This window comes from Carcharodon carcharias, chromosome 26 (assembly GCF_017639515.1).
Source record: "Carcharodon carcharias isolate sCarCar2 chromosome 26, sCarCar2.pri, whole genome shotgun sequence".
In the NCBI taxonomy this organism is placed as follows: domain Eukaryota; kingdom Metazoa; phylum Chordata; class Chondrichthyes; order Lamniformes; family Lamnidae; genus Carcharodon; species Carcharodon carcharias.
In genome coordinates, this window is record NC_054492.1 from 636254 (window position 1) to 658463 (window position 22210).

At 47.4% G+C, this 22210-nt stretch overlaps 1 protein-coding gene and 1 non-coding gene across 3 annotated transcripts in view; both read right to left on the reverse strand.

Moving 5' to 3' along the window:
• The window catches only part of ankdd1a (ankyrin repeat and death domain containing 1A), a 357444-nt gene that overhangs the window by 36269 nt on the left and 298965 nt on the right, over positions 1-22210 (reverse strand). For both annotated transcript variants that reach the window (XM_041175241.1, XM_041175240.1), the window contains exon 14: positions 1351-1482. In XM_041175241.1, coding sequence (XP_041031175.1) covers positions 1351-1482 — 132 coding nt within the window. The remainder of the gene's footprint in view (positions 1-1350; positions 1483-22210) is intronic.
• LOC121270077 lies at positions 15000-15248 on the reverse strand. Its single transcript, XR_005941476.1, has one exon. It is a non-coding gene; the product is annotated as a small nucleolar RNA SNORA53 (small nucleolar RNA).

Sequence of the window (22210 nt, forward strand, 5' to 3'; positions counted from 1 at the left end):
GGGTGAGACAAGTAGAGCTGGATAGAGGGCCAGTGATAGGTGAAGATAACCAAAAGATGTCACAAACAAAAGGACAAAGAGGTGTTGAAGGTGGTGATATTATCTAAGGAATGTGCTAATAGGTGACATTAAGGGTAGAAAGCAGGACGAGCAAGGTACAGATAGCCCAGGTGGGGGTGGGGTGGGGGGAAGGGATCGAAATAGGCTAAAAGGTAGAGATAAAACAATGGATGGAAATACATTTAAAAATAATGGAAATAGGTAGGAAAAGAAAAATCTATATAAATTATTGGAAGAAAAGGGGGATTGGAAAAAGGGGTGGGGATGGAGGAGAGAGTTCAAGATCTAAAATTGTTGAACTCAATATTCAGTCCGGAAGGCTGTAAAGTGCCTAGTCGGAAGATGAGGTGCTGTTCCTCCAGTTTGTGTTGAGCTTCACTGGAACAATGCAGCAAGCCAAGGACAGACATGTAGGCATGAGAGCAGGGTGGAGTGTTGAAATGGCAAGCAACAGGGAGGTCTGGGTCATTCTTGTGGACAGACCGAAGGTGAAGGAACACAAGCATGACCCAGACCTCCCAGTCTCTTGCCATTTCAACACTCCACCCTGCTCTCATGCCCACATGTCTGTCCTTGGCTTGCTGCATTGTTCCAGTGAAGCTCAACACAAACTGGAGGAACAGCACCTCATCTTCCGACTAGGCACTTTACAGCCTTCCGGACTGAATATTGAGTTCAACAATTTTAGATCATGAACTCTCTCCTCCATCCCCACCCCTTTTTCCAATCCCCCTTTTCTTCCAATAATTTATATAGATTTTTCTTTTCCCACCTATTTCCATTATTTTTAAATGTATTTCCATCCATTGTTTTATCTCTACCTTTTAGCCTTTTTCGATTCCTTCACCCCATCCCCACTAGGACTATCTCTACCTTGCTCGTCCTGCTTTCTACTCTTAATTAGCACATTCCTTAGATAATATCACCACCTTCAACACCTCTTTGTCCTTTTGTCTGTGACATCTTTTGGTTATCTCCACCTATCACTGGCCCTCTATCCAGCTCTACCCCCACCCCCCTTAAACCAGCTTATATTTCACCTCTTTTCTATTTTTCCTTAGTTCTGTTAAAGAGTCATACGGACTCGAAACGTTAACTGTGTTCCTCTCCCCAGATGCTGCCAGACCTGCTGAGTTTTTCCAGGTATTTTTATTTTTGTTTTGGAGTTCCAGTATCCGCAGTTTTTTTGCTTTTATCTTAGTGAGAAATGATCACATTTATTACTGGCTCCTAGTACAATGCCACATTGGGACACACAGCCACCCCCGAACCTATTCTTCTGATAATTACCGGCCAGGTCTCTCCTGCCCATTCCCACTAGGCCTTCATACAGCCCTTTAATTGGGTTTTCTCCTGATGTGATCACACCGGGCAGCCAATTCAGCAGCATTCTGTGTCCATGCTCCTTGTAACTTTTAGAACCTGTTGATTAGAAAAATGCAAGCATCTTTAAATATTACACACAGACAATTTGGCCACATAGAGTTTAAAACAGCTGAATTATTTCAAACCACTATGGAATATTTGACAAATCTCTGATGCCTCACAAATGCTGTTTTAGTGAGAGAGGCAGAGAGAGAGAGAGAGAGAGAGCCAGGAGCTGCTTTATAGAGGGAGAGAAAGAAATGAGCTGCTTTGAGTGAGTGAGAGAGAAAGACAGAGAGGAAGGAGAGCTGTTTTAGAGAGAGAAAGGGGCCTGCAGTAGAGAGAGAGAGCAAGGAGCTCCTCTAGAGAGGGGAGAGTGAGGAGCTGTTTTGGTGAGGGAGAGAGAAAGAGAGAGCATTGCTTTGTAGAGGGTTGGGGGGGGGGGGTTTGCTTTGGGGATTTGGAGAGAGAGAGAGAGAGGAGCCTCTTGCAGGGTCACCAACTGTCCCATATTTTGACTGTTTGTTCCCCTTTGCTCAAGGAACATCTTTTGTCCCTTATTTCTGTGGCAGCCTGTGGGAGACCTAATGTGCTTGATTCTTAACTGTCATCTGAAATGGCCTCGCAAGCCACTGACCATTGAGTTCGAGGGAAATTAGAAAAGGACACCAAATGCTGGCCTTGTCAGTGATGCTCACATTTCATGAAAGGATAAAAAAAGACTGATCCTTGGAGTCTCCCCTTTGCCTCCTTACTTTTTGTGAGCATGCAGCCATCAGCCAGCGGTGGGGTTACGGTTACCTCCCATCCCCCTCGTGGCAGTCTCATGATTGAAGTGTCCCTTATTTTGCTTTAGAATAGTTGGTCACCCTGTCAGTGAAAGGGAGGAGCTGATTCTGAGCTTGCCAGTCTGAGGAATATTAAGCCTGAATGAAATCAGATTGGGGGAAGGAGAAATCACATCTGTGGGCAGTTTACTGGTGGAGGGTGAAAATCACATCCGGGGGCAAGAAGTATTACCATATCCAGGAGGGAGGGATTACTTTGAAAGGAAAGGAAACCATCATCTGGGAGAGAGGTGTTATTGGAAGGAGGAGGAAATCACTTCCTGGGGGCAGTAGAGGATACTGGGAAAGGAGGGAATCACAACTGGATGGGCGTAGTGATACTGGAAGGGGAGAAATTCATGCTGGCGGTGGGTTACTAGGGAATGGTTTTCTGAGCCACTGCCACTCAATACTGGGCAATAGTGCTTTGGTGTCAGCGGAGATATAGTAAGGAAGTGTTGGATTAGTTCTGCACAGCCCATCTCAGATTCCAGGCTTCCCGCTATGTAGCTATTTGGCTTCTAGCAAGCGTAAGTGAGCCACATTGTGAACCCGACTGATAATCTTAAATTGGTTGTTATTAGCACACCCAGGATTGCTCAGCAAATGCTGTCCAAATGCAGAAGCACATTAAAATTAGGCATTTTGCTCTGAGTTCTGCAACATGGGCTGGTTGAATACAGTCAGCACCCTGCCTATTGCAAACAGCCGAAGTGACGCACCAGTTATTGGGAAGGTGAGAAGCTACATGTATTCATACACAGTGACCTGTCATCTGTAGGCAGAAGAAAAATGTCCAGGCATTGGGCCTTTTTTAATTAGACAAAAACATGAGGGATATTAATTGCCTGTTGCATTCTCCATGGCAACAACTCAACCAATCAGAGGTGACTTGCAAACCAATCAGAAACGTTTAGATGAGTGCAAGACAAAAAGCGTCAATAGCTTGTCTCTTTTTTCAGCAATATTCAACTTCCAGGAAGTCCTTACTAGAACTACTCTGGCCAACCCAGCCCAAATCAATCAGATCTCAACTGAGCTTCCAATAAGTGTAGAGAAGTTCACTGAAAATGAGGTGAGAAAGGCAATTGCTACACTCAAGAACAACAAATCTCCGGGTATAGATACTATCACTGCAGGTAGGTGGGTAAGCAACAACCAGTGCCTATATAAACTTTGGAACCAGCTCTGGGAACTTATGTTGTTCTCCAAGACTTGAAAGATGGGTCAATTGTCTGTATTCCCTGAAATAGGCAGCCTCACTGAATGTGACAATTGGAAGGGAGTCATCCTTCTATCTATAGCAGGTAAAGTCAACTGTCAAATGATCCATAACCATATTTGAGACTAGGATGGTGAGCTTTGAGAAGAACAGGCAGCCTTCAGACCAAATCGCTCCTGTGCTATGGCACGTCATTCAGAACTAACAAGAGTACCAAGCCCCCATTGCCATCAGCATTATTGATTTCACCAAGGCCTGTGATACTCCATATCGGCCTTCACTCTGGAAAATTCTCTCTTCATATGGCAGCCCTACAAGGATGGTTTCAGCTACTGAGAAGATCTCTGAGAATTGTAGATGCTGTGTTAGGATAGAGGATGGTTACAGTGACTGGTTCCATGTGCTGTGAGGCATGGTTGAATCTCTTTCCCTCTTCCTTTTGTTGTCATCATTGACTGGATATTAAGGAGATGAACCAAGGATACTCTTGGACTGAAATGGATCAATGATGATCAACTTACAGGCTTAGACTTTACTGATTACATCACTGCCTTGTCAGGGTTGCAACAACTCATTAACCCAATCAGCAATCAGGTTGAGAGTGAGACTCTGGGTAAACACCATGAAAACAGAAAAGAAAATGATGATGGGAAACCACCAACAAACAACAGATGTTTATATCAATCAAAACAAAGTAGGGGACTTAGATATGAATATATGAATTAGGAGTAGGAGTAGGCCATTCGACCCCTCGAGCCTGCTCCGCCATTCAATAAGATCATGGCTGACCTGAATGTAACCTCAACACCACGTCCCTGACTACTCCTGATAACCTTTCTCTCCCTGGTTAATCAAAAATCTATCTAGCCCTGCCTTAAAAATGTTCAAAAGATTCTGCTTCCACTGCATTTTCAGGGAGTTCCAAAGACTCACAACGCTCTGAGACAAAAAACTTACATAGAAACATAGAAACTAGGAGCAGGAGTAGGCCATTCGGCCCTTCGAGCCTGCTCCACCATTCATTATGATCATGGCTGATCATCCAACTCAATAGCCTGCTCCCGCTTTCTCCCCATATCCTTTGATCCCTTTCGCCCCAAGAGCTATATCTAACTCCTTTTTGAAAGCATACAATGTTTTGGCCTCAACTACTTTCTGTGGTAGCGAATTCCGCAGGCTCACCACTCTCTGGGTGGAGAAATTTCTCCCCATCTCAGTCCTAAATGGTCTACCCCATATCCTCAGACCGTGACCCCTGGTTCTGGGCTCCCCCACCCTCGGGAACATCCTTCCTGCATCTACCCTGTCTAGTCCTGTTCGAATTTTATAGGTTTCTATGAGATCCCCCTTCATTCTTCTGAACTCCAAATATAATCCTAATTGACTCAATCTCTCCTCATGTGTCAGTCCTGCCATCCCAGGAATCAGTCGGGTAAACCTTCGCTGCACTCCCTCTATAGCAAGAACATCCTTCCTCAGATAAGGAGACCAAAACTGCACACAATATTCCAGGTGTGGTCTCACCAAGGCCCTGTACAATTGCAGCAAGACATCCCTGCTCCTGTACTCGAATCCTCTCGCTATGAAGGCCAACATACCATTTGCCTTCTTTACCGCCTGCTGCACCTGCATGCTTACCTTCAGCGACTGGTGTACAAGGACACCCAGGTCTCGTTGCACATTCCCCTCTCTCAATTTATAGCCATTCAGATAATAATCTGCCTTCCTGTTTTTGCTACCAAAATGGATAACCTCACATTTGTCCACATTATACTGCATCTGCCATGCATTTGCCCACTCACTCAGCTTGTCCAAATCACACTGAAGTATCTCTGCATCCTCCTCACAGCTCACCCTCCCACCCAGCTTTGTTCATCTGCAAATTTGGAGATATTACATTTAATTTCCTCATCTAAATTATTAATATATATTGTGAATAGCTGGGGTCCCTGCACTGATCCCTGCGGTACCCCACTAGTCACTGCCTCCCATTCGGAAAAAGACACATTTATTCCTACTCTGGGTCCTGTCTGCCAACCAGTTTTCTAGCCATCTCAGTACACTAGCCCCAATCCCATGCACTTTAATTTTACACGCCAATCTTTTGTGTGGGACTTTGTCGAAAGCCTTCTGAAAGTCCAAATAAACCACAGCCACTGGCTCCCCCTCATCAACTCTACTAGTTACATCCTCGAAAAATTCCAGTGGATTTGTCAAACATGATTTCCCTTTCATAAATCCATGTTGACTCTGTCTGATTCTGCCACTGTTTTCCACGTGCTCAGCTATTAAATCTTTTATAATGGACTCTAGAATTTTCCCCACTACTGACGTTAGGCTGACTGGTTTATAATTCCCTGTTTTCTCTCTACCTCCCTTTTTAAATAGTGGGGTTACATTAGCTACCCTCCAATCTGTAGGAACTGTTCCAGAGTCTGTAGAATCTCGGATGATGACCACCAATGCATCCACTATTTCTAGGGCCAATTCCTTAACTACTCTGGGATGTAGATTATCAGGCCCCGGGGATTTATCGGTCTCCAATTCCATCAATTTCCCCAACACCATTTCCTGACTAATACTGATTTCTTTCAGTTCCTCCCTCTCACTAAACCCTGTGTCCCTAACATTTCTGGTATGTTATTAGTGTCCTCCTTTGTGAAGACAGAACCAAAGTTTGTATTTAGTTGGTCAGCCATTTCTTTGTTCCCCATTATAAATTCCCCTGTTTCTGACTGTAAGGGACCTACATTTGTCTTCACCAATCTTTTTCTCTTCACATACCTATAGAAACTTTTACAGTCAGTTTTTATGTCCCCTGCAAGCTTACTCTCAAACTCTATTTTCCCCTTTTTAATCAATCCCTTGGTCCTGCTTTGCTGAATTCTAAACTGCTCCCAATCCTCAGGTCCTCTACCTCGCAGAGGCTGAGTGTCAACTCACAGACACTTCCTCCTACCTCTCCCTGGACCATGACCCCACCACTGAACATCAAGCCATTGTTTCCATGACAGTCACTGACCTCAGCTCCTCTGGAGATCTTCCTCCCACAGCTTCCAACCTGATAGTCACCCAACCTCGGACAGCCCGCTTCTACCTCCTACCCAAAATCCACAAACAGGACTGTCCCAGCAGACCGATCATGTCAGCTTGCTCCTGCCCCACGGAACTCATTTCTCATTATCTTGACTCCCTTCTCTCTCCCCTTGATCAGTCCCTTCCGACCTACATCCTTGATTCCTCTGACACCTTACGTCACATCAACAATTTCCAGTTCCCTGGCCCCAACCGCTTCCTCTTCACCATGGACGTCCAATCCCTCTGCACCTCCATCCCCCACCAGGATGGTCTGAGGGCCCTTAGCTTCTTCCTCGAACAGAGGCCCGAACAATCCCCATCCACCACTACTCTCCTCCGTCTGGCTGAACTTGTTCTCACACTGAACAATTTCTCCTTCAACTCCTCTCACTTCCTCCAAATAAAAGGTGTGGCTATGGGTACCCACATGGGCCCCAGCTATGCCTGTCTCTTTATGGGGTATGTGGAACATTCCTTGTTCCAGTCCTACTCCGGCCGCCTCCCACAACTCTTTCTCCGGTACATCGATGATTACTTCGGTGCTGCTTCATGCTCTCGTCGGGTCTTGGAAAAATTTATTAATTTTGCTTCCAATCTCCACCCCTCCATCATTTTCACGTGGTCCATCTCTGACACTTCCCTTCCCTTCCTTGACCTCTCTGTCTCAATCTCTGGTGATAGACTGTCCACCAATATCCATTACAAGCCTACCGACTCCCACTGCTACCTCGACTACAGCTCCTCACACTCCGCTTCCTGTAAGGACTCCATCCCATTCTCTCAGTTCCTTCGCCTCCGTCGCATCTGTTCTGATGATGCTACCTTCAAAAACAGTTCCTCTGACATGTCCTCCTTCTTCCTTAACCGAGGTTTTCCACCCACGGTCGTTGACAGGGCCCTCAACCATGTCTGGCCCATCTCTTGCGCATCCGCCTCATGCCTTCTCCTCCCTCCCAGAAACATGATAGGGTCCCCCTTGTCCTCTCTTATCACCCCACCAGCCTCCGCATTCAAAGGATCATCCTCCGCCATTTCCGCCAACTCCAGCATGATGCCACCACCAAACACATCTAACCTTCACCCCCCCGGTGGCATTCCGTAGGGATCGTTCCCTCCGGGACACCCTGGTCCACTCCTCCATCACCCCCTACTCCTCAACCCCCACCTATGGCACCTCCCCATGCCCACGCAAAAGATGCAACACCTGCCCCTTCACTCCCTCTCTCCTCACTTTCCAAGGGCCCAAACACTCTTTTCAAGTGAAGCAGCATTTCACTTGCATTTCCCCCAACTTAGTCTACTGCATTCGTTGCTCCCAATGCGGTCTCTACATTGGAGAGACCAAACGTAAACTGGGCGACCGCTTTGCAGAACACCTGCGGTCTGTCCACAAGAATGACCCAAACCTCCCTGTCGCTTGCCATTTTAACACTCCACCCTGCTCTCTTGCCCACATGTCTGTCCTTGGCTTGCTGCATTGTTCCAGTGAAGCCCAACGCAAACTGGAGGAACAGCACCTCATCTTCCGACTAGGCACTTTACAGTCTTCCGGACTGAATATTGAATTCAACAACTTTAGATCTTGAACTCCCTCTTCCATCCCCACCCCCTTTCTGTTTCTTCCCCCTTCCTTTTGTTTTTTCTAATAATTTATATAGATTTTTCTTTTCCCACCTATTTCCAGTATTTTTAAATCTTTTATGCCCTGCTAGCCTTTCCACCCCACCCCCACTAGAGCTGTACCTTGAGTGCCCTGTCATCCATTCTTAATTAGCACATTCGTTTAGATAATATCACCAACTTCAACACCTCTGTGTTCTTTTGTCTGTGACATCTTTTGATTATCTGCTCCTATCACTGCTTGCTTGTCCCTACAACCACACCATCCCCACCCCCATTTCTCTACACCCCCCACCGCCCCCCCCACCCCCCCACCACCCCCCCACCTTAAACCAGCTTATATTTCACCTCTCTCTTTAGATTCACTCAGTTCTGTTGAAGGATCATGAGGACTCGAAACGTCAACTCTTTTCTTCTCTGCCGATGCTGCCAGACCTGCTGAGTTTTTCCAGGTATTTCTGTTTCTGTTTTTTTTTTACCTCAGGTCTGTTATTTTTTCTGGCCAATTTGTGTGCCTCTTCCTTGGATCTAATACTATCTCTAATTTCCCTTGTAAGCCATGGTTTGGCCATCTTTCCTGTTTTATCTTTGTGCCAGACAGGAATAAACAATTGTTGCAGTTCACCCATGCGTTCTTTAAATGTTTGTCATTGTCTATCCATCATCCTATCTTTAAGCAACGTTTCCCAATCCATCATAGCCAACTCGCACCTCATACCATCGTAGTTTCCTTTATTAAGATTCAGGACTCAAGCCTCACAATCAACTACATCACTCTCCATCTTGATGAAGAATTCTATCATATTATGATCGCTCATCCCCAAGGAGCCTCGCACAACTAGATTGCCAATTATTCCTTTCTCATTACACAATACCCAGTTGAGGATGGTCTGTTCTCTTGGTTCCTCAATGTATTGGTCCAGAAAAACATCCTGTTTACACTCCAGGAATTCCTCCTCTACGGTATTGTTACTAATTTGATTTGCCCAATCTATATGCAAATTAATGTCACCCATAATTACAGATGTTCCTTTATTACATGTGTCTCTAATTTCCAGTTTAATGCCATTCTGAACATCACCACTACAGTTTGGGGGTCTATATACAACCCCCACTAACGTTTTTTGCCCCTGTGTTTCTCACCTCTACCCATACAGATTCCACATCGTCGGAGCTAATATCTTTCCTCACTATTGCGTTAATTTCCTCTTTAACCAGCAATGCAACTCCACTGCCTTTTCCTTTTTGTCTGTCCTTCCTAAATACTGGACACCCCTGGATGATCAGTTCCCATCCCTGGTCACCCTGCAGCCTTGTCTCCATAATCCCGACTATATCATACCTGTTTACATCTATTTGCGCGGTTAATTCATCCACTTTATTGTGAATGCTCCTCGCGTTAAGACACAAAGCCTTAAGGCTTGTCTTTTTAACATTACTTATCCAGTTCCCATTCTTTTTCACTGAGGCCTTGTTTGATTTCTCTATCACTTTTCTTATTCCGCTTTCTGTCTTTTGTTCTTGTGCTTGATTCCCCCTCCTCTGACTCCTTGCATAGGTTCCCATCCCCCTGCCATTTTAGTTTAAACCCTCCCCAACCACTCTGGCAAATATTCCCCCTAGGACATCAGTCCCGGTCCTGCCCAGGTGTAACCCGTCCAGGTTGTACTGATCCTACCTCCCCCAGGACCAGTCCCAATGTCCCAGGAATCTGAAACCCTCCCCCTCATACCATCTCTTCAGCCACGTATTCATCCGATATATCCTGCTATTTCTACTCTGACTGGCATGTGGCACTGGTAGTAATCATGAGATCACTACCTTTCAGGTCCTACTTTTCAACTTACTTCCTAACTCCCTATATTCTGCTTTTAGGACCTCATCCCTTTTTTTACCTATGTCATTTGTACCAATGTGTACCATGACCACTGGGTGTTCACCCTCCCCCTTCAGAATGTCCTCTAGCCGCTCTGAGACGTCCTTGACCCTAGGACCAGGGAGGCAACATACCATCCTGGAGTCTCGTTTGCAGCCACAGAAATGCCTATCTATTCCCTTACAATTGAATCCCCTTTAACTATTGCATTCCCACATTTTTTCCTCCTCCCCTGTGCAGCAGAGCCAACCAATTTAGCTATTGCTGCTTTCCCCTGAGAGGCCATCCCCCCCAACAGTATCCAAAGCGGTATATCTGTTTTTCAGGGGAATAGCCACAGGAGATTCCTGCACTGCCTGCCTAGTCCTCTTGTTCTGCCTGGTGGTCACCCATTCCCTTCCTGCCTGTGGACTCTTAGCCTGCGGTGTGTCTGCCTCTCTATAAGTGCTATCCACAATACTCTCAGCCTCGCGGTTGCTCCAGTGTCCCTAGCCACTGTCCCAGCTCCAAAACCTGGCCTTCCAGGAGCTGCAGCTGGAGACACTTCCCACACACAGGCTGGCCCCGGGCACTGGAAGTGTGCCCGGCTTCCCACATAGAGCAGGGGGAGTACGCCACAGATTTGAGCGCTCCTGCCATGACTTACCCCTTTAAATTAAATTAAACCTTTTGGAAGATAATTAATATCAATTAGTCTCAGGCCCTTCTTCCCTGCTCCTCATTGTTACAGAATATAGCCCCTACAAATGATGAACCAAAAAATAAGACCTTAAAATCTATAAGCAATAAAAGTAGTAAATGCTTACTCGGCTGTACCCACGGTACTCAAAGGATCACCCTGTTCCCTCCTCACAGAACTCCCTCAGTCACCCCTGCTCTCCCAGCTTCTCTTCAACTTCAACTCCCAACTCCTCTTGCGCTTCTCTTCAACTCTTGACTCCTCACGCGCTTCTCTTCAACTCCTGATTCTTCCCACGCTCCTCTTCAACTCCCGACTCCTCTTGCGTTATCTTCAACTCTCAGCTCCTCTCGCACTTCTCTTCAACTCTCGACTCCCCTTGTGCTCCTCTTCAACTCCTGACTCCTCTTGTGCTCCTCTTCAACTCGACTCCTCTCACACTCCTCTTCAAATCTCGACTCCTCTCGCGCTCCTCTTCAACTCCCAACTCCTCTCGCGCTCATTTTCAATTCCCGACTCTTCTCGCGCTCCTCTTCAACTCCCAGTTCCTCTCACGCTCTTCAACTCCCGACTCCTCTCCCGCTTCGCTTCAACTCCTGACACCTCTCACGCTTCTCTTCAACTCCCAACTCCTCTCACGCTTCTCTTCAACTCCTGACACCTCTCACGCTTCTCTTCAACTCCCGACTCCTCTCGCGCTTCTCTTCAACTCCCGACTCCTCTCACGCTTCTCTTCAACTCCCGACACCTCTCACGCTTCTCTTCAACTCCCGACTCCTCTAGCGCTTCTCTTCAACTCCTGACTCCTCTCGCGCTTCTCTTCAACTCCCGACTCCTCTCGCGCTTCTCTTCAACTCCTGACTCCTCTCACGTTTCTCTTCAACTCCCAATTCCTCTCATGCTCCTCTTCAACTCCCAGCTTCTCTTGCGCTCCTCTTCAACTCCTGACCCCTCTTGCGCTTCTCTTCAGCTCTTGACTCCTCTAGCGCTCATTTTCAATTCCCGACTCTTCTCGCGCTCCTCTTCAATTCCCGACTCCTCTCGCGCTTCTCTTCAACTCCCAACTCCTCTTCAACTCCCGACCCGTCTCGCGCTTCTCTTCAACTCCCGACTCCTCTCACGCTTCTCTTCAACTCCTGACTCCTCTCACGTTTCTCTTCAACTCCCAATTCCTCTCATGCTCCTCTTCAACTCCCAGCTTCTCTTGCGCTCCTCTTCAACTCCTGACCCCTCTTGTGCTTCTCTTCAGCTCCTGACTCCTCTAGCGCTCATTTTCAATTCCCGACTCTTCTCGCGCTCCTCTTCAATTCCCGACTCCTCTCGCGCTTCTCTTCAACTCCCAACTCCTCTTCAACTCCCGACTCGTCTCGCGCTTCTCTTCAACTCCTGACTCCTCTTGCGCTTCTCTTCAACTCCCGACTCCTCTCGCGCTTCTCTTCAACTCCCGACTCCTCTCGCGCTTCTCTTCAACTCCTGACTCCTCTCACGTTTCTCTTCAACTCCCGATTCCTCTCATGCTCCTCTTCAACTCCCAGCTTCTCTCGCGCTCCTCTTCATCTCCTGACCCCTCTTGCGCTTCTCTTCAGCTCCTGACTCCTCTTCAACTCCCGACTCCTCTCGCGCTTCTCTTCAGCTCCCGACTCCTCTCGCGCTCCTCTTCAACTCCCAACTCCTCTTCAACACCTGACTCCTCTCACGTTTCTCTTCAACTCCCGATTCCTCTCATGCTCCTCTTCAACTCCCAGCTTCTCTCGGGCTCCTCTTCAACTCCTGACCCCTCTTGCGCTTCTCTTCAGCTCCTGACTCCTCTAGCGCTCATTTTCAATTCCCGACTCTTCTCGCGCTCCTCTTCAATTCCCGACTCCTCTTGCGCTTCTCTTCAACTCCTGACACCTCTCACGCTTCTCTTCAACTCCCGACTCCTCTCGCGCTTCTCTTCAACTCCTGACTCCTCTCACGCTTCTCTTCAACTCCCGACACCTCTCACGCTTCTCTTCAACTCCCGACTCCTCTAGCGCTTCTCTTCAACTCCTGACTCCTCTCGCGCTTCTCTTCAACTCCCGACTCCTCTCGCGCTTCTCTTCAACTCCTGACTCCTCTCACGTTTCTCTTCAACTCCCAATTCCTCTCATGCTCCTCTTCAACTCCCAGCTTCTCTTGCGCTCCTCTTCAACTCCTGACCCCTCTTGTGCTTCTCTTCAGCTCCTGACTCCTCTAGCGCTCATTTTCAATTCCCGACTCTTCTCGCGCTCCTCTTCAATTCCCGACTCCTCTCGCGCTTCTCTTCAACTCCCAACTCCTCTTCAACTCCCGACTCGTCTCGCGCTTCTCTTCAACTCCTGACTCCTCTTGCGCTTCTCTTCAACTCCCGACTCCTCTCGCGCTTCTCTTCAACTCCCGACTCCTCTCGCGCTTCTCTTCAACTCCTGACTCCTCTCACGTTTCTCTTCAACTCCCGATTCCTCTCATGCTCCTCTTCAACTCCCAGCTTCTCTCGCGCTCCTCTTCATCTCCTGACCCCTCTTGCGCTTCTCTTCAGCTCCTGACTCCTCTTCAACTCCCGACTCCTCTTCAACACCTGACTCCTCTCACGTTTCTCTTCAACTCCCGATTCCTCTCATGCTCCTCTTCAACTCCCAGCTTCTCTCGGGCTCCTCTTCAACTCCTGACCCCTCTTGCGCTTCTCTTCAGCTCCTGACTCCTCTAGCGCTCATTTTCAATTCCCGACTCTTCTCGCGCTCCTCTTCAATTCCCGACTCCTCTTGCGCTTCTCTTCAACTCCTGACTCCTCTCACGTTTCTCTTCAACTCCCGATTCCTCTCATGCTCCTCTTCAACTCCCAGCTTCTCTCGCGCTCCTCTTCATCTCCTGACCCCTCTTGCGCTTCTCTTCAGCTCCTGACCCCTCTTGCGCTTCTCTTCAGCTCCTGACTCCTCTTCAACTCCTGACTCCTCTCGTGCTTCTCTTCAGCTTCCGACTCCTCTCGCGCTCCTCTTCAACTCCCAACTCCTCTTCAACTCCTGACTCCTCTCACATTTCTCTTCAACTCCCGATTCCTCTCATGCTCCTCTTCAACTCCCAGCTTCTCTCGCGCTCCTCTTCAATTCCCGACTCCTCTCGCACTTCTCTTCAACTCCCGACTCCTCAACTCCCGACTCCTCTCGTGCTTCTCTTCAGCTCCCGACTCCTCTCGCGCTCCTCTTCAACTCCCAACTCCTCTTCAACTCCCGACTCCTCTCACACTTCTCTTCAGCTCCCGACTCCTCTCGTGCTTCTCTTCAACTCCAGACTCCTCTCGCGCTCCTCACCAACTCCCGACTCCTCTCGCACTCCTCTTCAACTCCCGACTCCTCTCGCGCTTCTCTTCCAACTCCCGACTCCTCTCGTGCTTCTCTTCAACACCCGACTCCTCTTGCGTTTCTCTTCAGCTCCCGACTCCTCTCGTGCTTCTCTTCAACTCCCGACTCCTCTTGTGCTCTTCACCAACTCCCGACTCCTCTCGCGCTTCTCTTCAACTCCCGACTCCTCTTGCGCTTCTCTTCAACTCCCGACTCCTCTCGCGCTCCTCTTCAACTCCTGACTCCTCTCGTGCTTCTCTTCAACTCCCGACTCCTCTTGCGCTCATCTTCAACTCCCGACTCCTCTCGCGCTCATCTTCAACTCCCGACTCCTCCCGCACTTCTCAACTCCTGACTCCTCTCGCGCTTCTCTTCAACTCCTGACTCCTCTTGCACCTCTCAACTGACTCCTCTCGCGCTTCTCTTCAGCTCCTGACTCCTCTCGCGCTCATTTTCAATTCCCGACTCTTCTCGCGCTCCTCTTCAACTCCCGATTCCTCTCGCGCTCTTCAACTCCCGACTCCTCTCCCGCTTCTCTTCAACTCCTGACACCTCTCACGCTTCTCTTCAGCTCCCGACTCCTCTCGCACTTCTCTTCAGCTCCTGATTCCTCTCACGCTCCTCTTCATCTCCCGACTCCTGTCCAATCTTTCCTCATAAGACAACCCATCCATTCCTGGTATCAGTCCAGTAAACCTTCTCTGAACTGTTTCAAATGCATTTACAACCTTCCTTAAATAAGGAGACCCGTACTGTACACAATACTCCAGTTGTGGTCTCACCAGTGCTCTGTATAACTGAAGCATAACCTCCCTACTTTTGTAATCAATTCCCCTCACATTAAATGATAACAGTCCATTAGCTTTCCAAATAACTTGCTGTACCTGCATACTAACCTTTATTGCAATATTTAAACCAGATGGATTTTGATAAACGTGTCCACACAGCAGCAAAGTCCTGATGGCAGCAACATCCAGGAGTAACAGGTTGTTCACATCAGAACTGAGGGGCTACTGTGCAGGTATATTACTTTATCATGCCAATGACTCAAGTACCTTTGACTGTACATACCACAATTTGATGAATGTCACCTGCCAGCCCACTCATTCATGCACGAGGTTATTCAGATCCCTCTGAATCTCAAAGCTCTGCAATCTCTCATCACTTAGATAATAAGCTTCATTTTTATTCTTCCTGCCAAAATGAAAGATTTCAGAATTGCCCACATTATATTCCACTTCCCAGATTTTTGCCCACTCACTTAACCTATCCTTACAACTTGCAATCCTATCTTCACAATTTACTTTCTTACCTATCTTTGTGTTATCAGAAAATTTAGTCACTATTCCTTTGATCCCTTCATCCATGTCTTTTATATAAATTGTAAAAAGTTGAGGACCCAGCACTGATCCCCGTGGTACACCACCTATCACATCCTACCAACCAGAAAAAGACCCATTCATGCCAACTCTCTGCTTTCTGTTAGCTAAACAATGTTCTATCCATACCAGTATGTTACTCCCCACACCATGAGTTTTTATTTCCTGCAATAACCTTTGATGTGGCACTTTATCAAATGCCTTCTGGAAATCTAAGTACAGTACATCCACTGGTTCCCCTTTATCCACAGCACATGTGACTCCTTCAAAGAACTCTAATAAATTGGTTAAACATGATTTCCCTTTCACAAAACCATGCTGACTCTGCCTGATTGCCCTGAATTTTTCTAAGTGCCCTGTTATAACATCTTTCATAATAGCTGCTAACATTTTCCCTATGACAGATATTAGGCTAACTGGCCTATAGTTTCCTGCTTTCTGTCTCCCTCTCTTTTTGAATAAAGAAGTTATATTTGCTATTTTCCATTCTAAGGAAACCTTCTCCAAATCTAGGAATTTTGGAAAATTAAAACCAGTGCATCAACTATCTCATTTGCCACTTCTTTCAAGAACTTAGGGTGAAGGATTTGTCAACCCTCAGCCTCAACAATTTGTTCAATAACACTTCCCTGGTGATTGTAATTTTCCCAAGTTCCTCCCTCCTTTTCCTTTCCAGGATGTTACTTGTATCCTCTACAGTGAAGACCGAAGCAAAATACCTGTTTAATTCATCTGCCATCTCCCTACTTTCCATTATCAATTCCCCAGACGCACTCTCTATAGGACCAACGCTCACTTTGTTAACAATTTTCGTATTTAAATATCTATAGAAACTCTTACCATCAGTCTTTACGTTACTAGCTAATTTCTCTCATTCTCTAATTTTCCCTCCTCATTAACCTTTTTGTCATTCTTTGCTGTTCTGTCCAATCTTCTGACCTGCCACCTGTCTTTGCTTAATTATTTGCTTTTTCTTTAAGTTTGATACTGTCTTTAACTTTTTCAGTTAACCAGAGATGGTGGGCCCTCCCCTTGGATGTTTCTTTCTCATTAGAATGTATCTATTCTGTGTATTCTGAAATATCCCTTTAAATGTCTGTCGCTGAACTTCCATTGATTGACATATCCTTTAACCTCATTTGCCAGTTCACTCTGCTTTCATGCCCTCATTATTGCCCATTTTTAAGTTTAAATTATTAGTCTTGGATGCACTTGTTTCTCCCTCAAAATGAATGTAAAATTCAATCATATTATGAACACAGCTATTTCACTTGGAAGTTATCAATTAATCCCATCTCATTGCTCAATATCAGGTCTAGTATAGCCTGCTCTCTGGTTGGCTCCAGAATGTGCTGTTCTAAGAAACTATCCTGAAAATATTCTATGAACTCCTCTTCTATGCTACCTTTGCCCATCTGATTTTTCCAGTCAACATGTAGATTAAAATCCCCCATGATTATTGTTGTACCTTTCTGGTAAGCTCCCATTATCTCTTCTTTTATATTCTACTGTGTAGTTACAATTAGCAGGCCCGTATACCACTCCCACAAGTGACTTCATGCCTTTATCATTCCTCATCTCAACCTAAACCGCTTCTCCATCCTGGTTTCCTGAACTTAGGTCATCCCTCTCTAATGTGCTAATATCATCATTAATTAACAGAGCCGCCCCTCCAACTTTTCCTAACTTCCTGTCCTTCCTAAAAGTCACATACTTTTCAACATTCAGGTCCCAATCTATGTCATCTTGTAGCCATGTCTCTGTAATGGCTATCAGATCGTACTTATTTATTTCTATTTGTGCTATCAGTTCATCTGTTTTGTTTCAAATGCTACATGTGTTTAGACACAGAGCTTTTAGTTTTGTCCTTTTATTATTTTTGTAGCTTACCTGGGCAATTCCATTAATACCCATGGAGCCATAGACAAAGAGCTCAATGCAAGAATAAGTAATGCACATTATCTTTTAGAAAACTGAAAAACATTTGGAATGGTAAAAAGCTTAAAACAAAGCTTAGGTTTCACAATGTGCTCTGCACTCTCCAATGTGGTTGTGAAACTTGGAACCTGGAAAACTGCCAAGGAAGAAAACTTTGAGACTAGATGTCTTTGAAGGATTCTAGGCATACACTGGTGGGACTTTATACCCAACGTTAACAGCCTCCAGTTTCACCCATCAGTTGGTTTAGGCAGGCCACCGGACTTCCTTCATCACAGCTTCCCCATCAAGTCATGCAGTGGGATCCTACTGGATGTAGAAGAGGGGGACATCAGGTGAACTGGTGCCAGGCTGTCAGTAGTCAACTCCAGCTGGTCAACAGGTGCTGGAGCGACGCCAGAGTATTGGCTGTCTTGTGCATCTCTAGATGTGGGAGCTACTAAATCTAAGTAAGTAAGAAAGGGTTGAGAGAGTTGGTGATGAAGTAGAACTCGATGTCACCAGTGTGCATGTGAAAATTGATGTGTTTTTAAATGATTTTGCCAGGGGCAGCATGTAATCGAGAATTAGGAGGCCAAGGATATATCCTTGGGGTGGGGGCACCAGAGGTAACAATGTGGAAGTGAGGAGAGAAGCTATTGCAGGTAGCCCTGGCTACAATGAGACACAGGAGAATGGAACCAGGTGAGTGCAGTCCCACCCAGCTGGATGACAGTGGAGAGGTTTTGGAGGAGGATAGGAACATAGGAAATTGGAGCAGGAGTACTATTTTCCCACAATATCCTCATGTCCAATGATGTCTTTAATATCTAGAAATCTATTGATTTCTGTCTTGAACATACTCAGTGATTGAGCCTCCACAGCCCTCTGGGGTAGAGAGTTCCAAAGATTCATTACCCTCTGAGTGGAGAAAAGGATGATATGATCAACCAGTCTGTCTGCTCTTGGTCTTATTGAGGTCCTTAAGTGGCCAATTAATGCCAGTTAAGGGCCTCATCCCGCTGCCACCCTATTTTACTAGCAGCGTGTGAGGCCCATACCAAGTGGGAAACTTTATCTGAGTGGACTGGTGTAGGGCAAAGTGGGGGCCCTCCTTTCTGGGGAGCTCTGGACCCCTTGGAGGCACCCCAAGGTCATTCCCCCTTTAACCCTTCCCCCAGCCTCATGAACCCAGCCAGTTAACACCCTTGGCCCACTTGCAGAGACCCCTGACCTTGGAATTACCTGGGTTGCTCTGTATGGTAGGACTACCTGTAATCTCAGTAATGGCCACCACTCCTGGCTGGCGTTGCTGGGACTACAGAATTGCCAGCCATTCAATTGGCTAGCACATCCCTAAGACAGGACTTCCTCATGAAACAGGGACAGAAATCTTTCCTTCTTAAAGCAATTAACACTGCTACTACCATTAAATTGCTGTGGAGTCGCCACGCTACCCTTGTCCTGACTTTTCAGCTGGGGGCTGAGGGCCACAGCGCCCTGTAAAATTCAACCCTTTGTGCCTTTCTTCACAGTAGAAGGCACATGCCAGAAATAAGGGGCTAATAGAGTGAGGAACTTAAGATAATTAATATAGGCAGAGAGAAAATATTGGAGGAACTTAAGGGACTAAAATTTCACAAGGTCCTGACGAACTGCATTCCTAGGGTTCTAAAAGGGGTAACTAGAAAGATAGTGAATGCACTGGTTACGATTTTCCAGCATTCCCTAGATCCTAGTATGGGTATGGTGGATTGGAAGTTAGCAAACGTAGTACTGCTCTTCAAGAAAGAGGAGAGAGAGAAAGGGAAAACAGCTAGCCTGACATTAGCCATCAGCAGAATTCTGGAATCTATTATTAAGGAAGCCTTAACAATGCAGTTAGCAAATTACAGTATTGTCAGACAAACTCAACATGGTGTTATGGAAAGGAAAAAAAAAATTTGAAAAATTTATTGGACTTTTTTGAGAATATAACTAGTATGGTAGATAAACAGAAACAAATAAATGTATTATAAAAGTGAAATACTGCAGTCGCTGGAAACTGAAAATTCTGGAAATCTGAAAATGCTGGAAATACTCAACAAGTCTGGCAGCATCTGTGGAGAGAAACACAAAGTTCATGTTTTAGGTCATGATGACCCATCATCCTTAGGTGTAGTATACTTGGATTTCCAACAAGCATTCAGTAAGGTGCCACAGGAAAAGTTAATCTGCAAGATTAGGATTTATGATGTTGAGCATGGATACAAGATTGGTTAAAGTATAAAAAGTAGAGTAGGGAAAACCTGGGCATTTTCAAGTTGCAGGCTGTAATTAGTGAAGGGCTGCAAGGATCAGCTTCTTTTTGTAATCTATATTAATGACTTAGATGAAGAATCAGAGAGTAATGTATCTTAACGTTGCTAAGGATACAATTCTAGGTGGGAATGTTAGCCGTGAGGAGGACACAAAGAGGCTGCTAAGGAACATACACAGGTTAAGTGTGTGTGACGTGGTGCCAGATGGTGTATAATATATCAGGTTACTCACATTGCTCATAAGAACAGAAAAGCAGAATATTTTGTAAAAGACGTCAAACCTATAAATGCTGATGTTCTGAGGGTGTACTCAAACAAGAAACAGAGAAAGTTAGCATGAGAGCACAGCAAGCAAATAGGAAGGCAAATGGCATGGTGGCCTGAACTGCAAGGGGCCTTCAGTACTAGAATAAGGGAGTATTGCTAATATTGTACAAGGTTTTGGTGTAACGAAAGATATACTTGCACTGGAAGCAGTGAAGTGAAGGTTCACTAGATGAGAGAGTTGTCCAATCATTAGAGGCTGAATAAATTGGGACTATACACTTGGGGCAGAATTTTCTGGATGGTGGGAAGGCAGAGCGGGAGTGGACTCGATTGCCTCTCGTGGGCGGGCGGAGGGTCCAATGGTGAGCCGGTGGCCTGTATAAAGGAAGGCCTGGCAGCCTTGGAAAGGCTGCTCGCAATGGCTGGGCGAAAGGCCCTGTAGACAGGCAATGGAGGTTCTGCAAGTCCGGAGGGTAGGCCATCGGGGCCAGGCCAGCCTGGAGGGTAGGTCACTGGGGCAGGCCAGGCCGGAGGATAGGCCATCGGGGCAGGCCAGGCCGGAGGGTAGGCCATCGGGACAGGCCAGGCCGGAGGGTAGGCCATTGGGGCAGGCCAGGCTGGAGGGTAGGCCATTGGGGCCAGGCCAGGCCGGAGGGTAGGCTATCGGGGCAGGCCAGGCCGGAGGGGAGGCCATTGGGGCCAGGCCAGGCCGGAGGGGAGGCCATCGGGGCAGGCCAGGCTGGAGGGGAGGCCATTGGGGCAGGCTGGGCCGGAGGGTAGGGCACCTCATTTTTCTGATGACTGCCTTGTTGCCCTCCTCGAGGGGCTGGCAACACGGCTGGAGGTGCTGGTTCCTCAGGATGGGAGGAGGAGGCCCCCCCACATGATGAAATGCTCCTGGGAGGTGGTGGTGGAGGTGGTGAGCTCCTGCGACATGGTGCGGTGCACCTGGATCCAGTGTCGCAAGCGCTTCAATGACTTGTTGCACTCAGGAAGGGTGAGGACCATATTGGCATTGGTCACCTAACCCAGCAGGTCGGCTTACCCCTTGCTGCTCCTCCACTCCACCAAGTCCGAGTGTAGTGACTACATTGGATCATTGATGGCATTTGTCCTTGGCTGGGTGGCCCAGCAGATATTGCCCATGCCGAGGTCACTCTGAGAGGGTAGTGAAGAGATGGGTTCTGCATCCGCAGCATGTGGTACACTGAGACCCACACGACTGTTCTGGGGGCAATCTGGAGGAGCTGCACCTAGGCGCCGTGCTAGAACTCCAGGACATGTCCAAGTCAGGGTGATGAGATGCTGGGAGAGGAGCTTCAAGGTGGCATGGCGACGAACCATCTGCTGTCCTCTGCGATCCACATGCTTGCGCCTCCTTGCTATGGAAGGATATACCATGTGGTGCCTAATGTGATGTAGGCAGCATGTGGCCAAGGGGTGGGGTGGGGGGGCTGGTGGTGGGGAACAGGCCTAGCACCTTTCTCTGAGTGTTCAGCAGCAACATGGTGAGGAGGCACTGGAGCCCTGATATGTCCCACTCTGGTTGGGATGGGCCGTGCGCCAAGAGAGTCCATGTGCAATTTGCACTAATCAATGCTCTTCTCTCATTTTCAGGAGAAGAATGTTCATAATGCTGCAGAGCGGGTGAGGACTGGCGGTGGCCAGGCACAGTGAGCCATTCTCAGCCGGTTTGAACAGGAGGCCCTGGATTAGGAGAGGCCCCATGCACCCAGGTCCACCGGTGTCGGTGAGGCTGGGGTGCCATGGGCAGGTATTTATGCCCAGCAGAGGTCAGCATTGTTCTCCAAACAGCCATAGCGGAGCTGAATGTTAATTGATTTAATTTTGCAACAAGGCTTGACCACTGCTTATGGAAGGATGAGCACATAATGATCCGGGGGACAGGGATGCACACTGACATTGTCTCCACGTTAACTGATCCACTGTCCTTGTTCTTCCTTTCAGCATCAATGGAGCAGGGCCGGGAAGAGGAGGCACAGGGACCCCCTCTCACACCTGAGGGCCCTTAAGTCTCACCAGCGTCACACTATCTCTGCCAGGCAGGTACCAGCACAGATACTAGCACCTCAGTGGGAGTTAGAACATCAGCTAGTGTCCTGGGGCACAGCGGTGAGGGCACCACAGTCGCTGGAGGAGCTGGCAGAAACAGAGAGTGCCCATGGCACCAGCAGTCGGAAGACTGCAGGGGACCAGGCACATGCTCAGTCTGTAACGCAGCAGGGGCATGAAATGCGGCCGGGTGTGCGGGAGTATTTGGG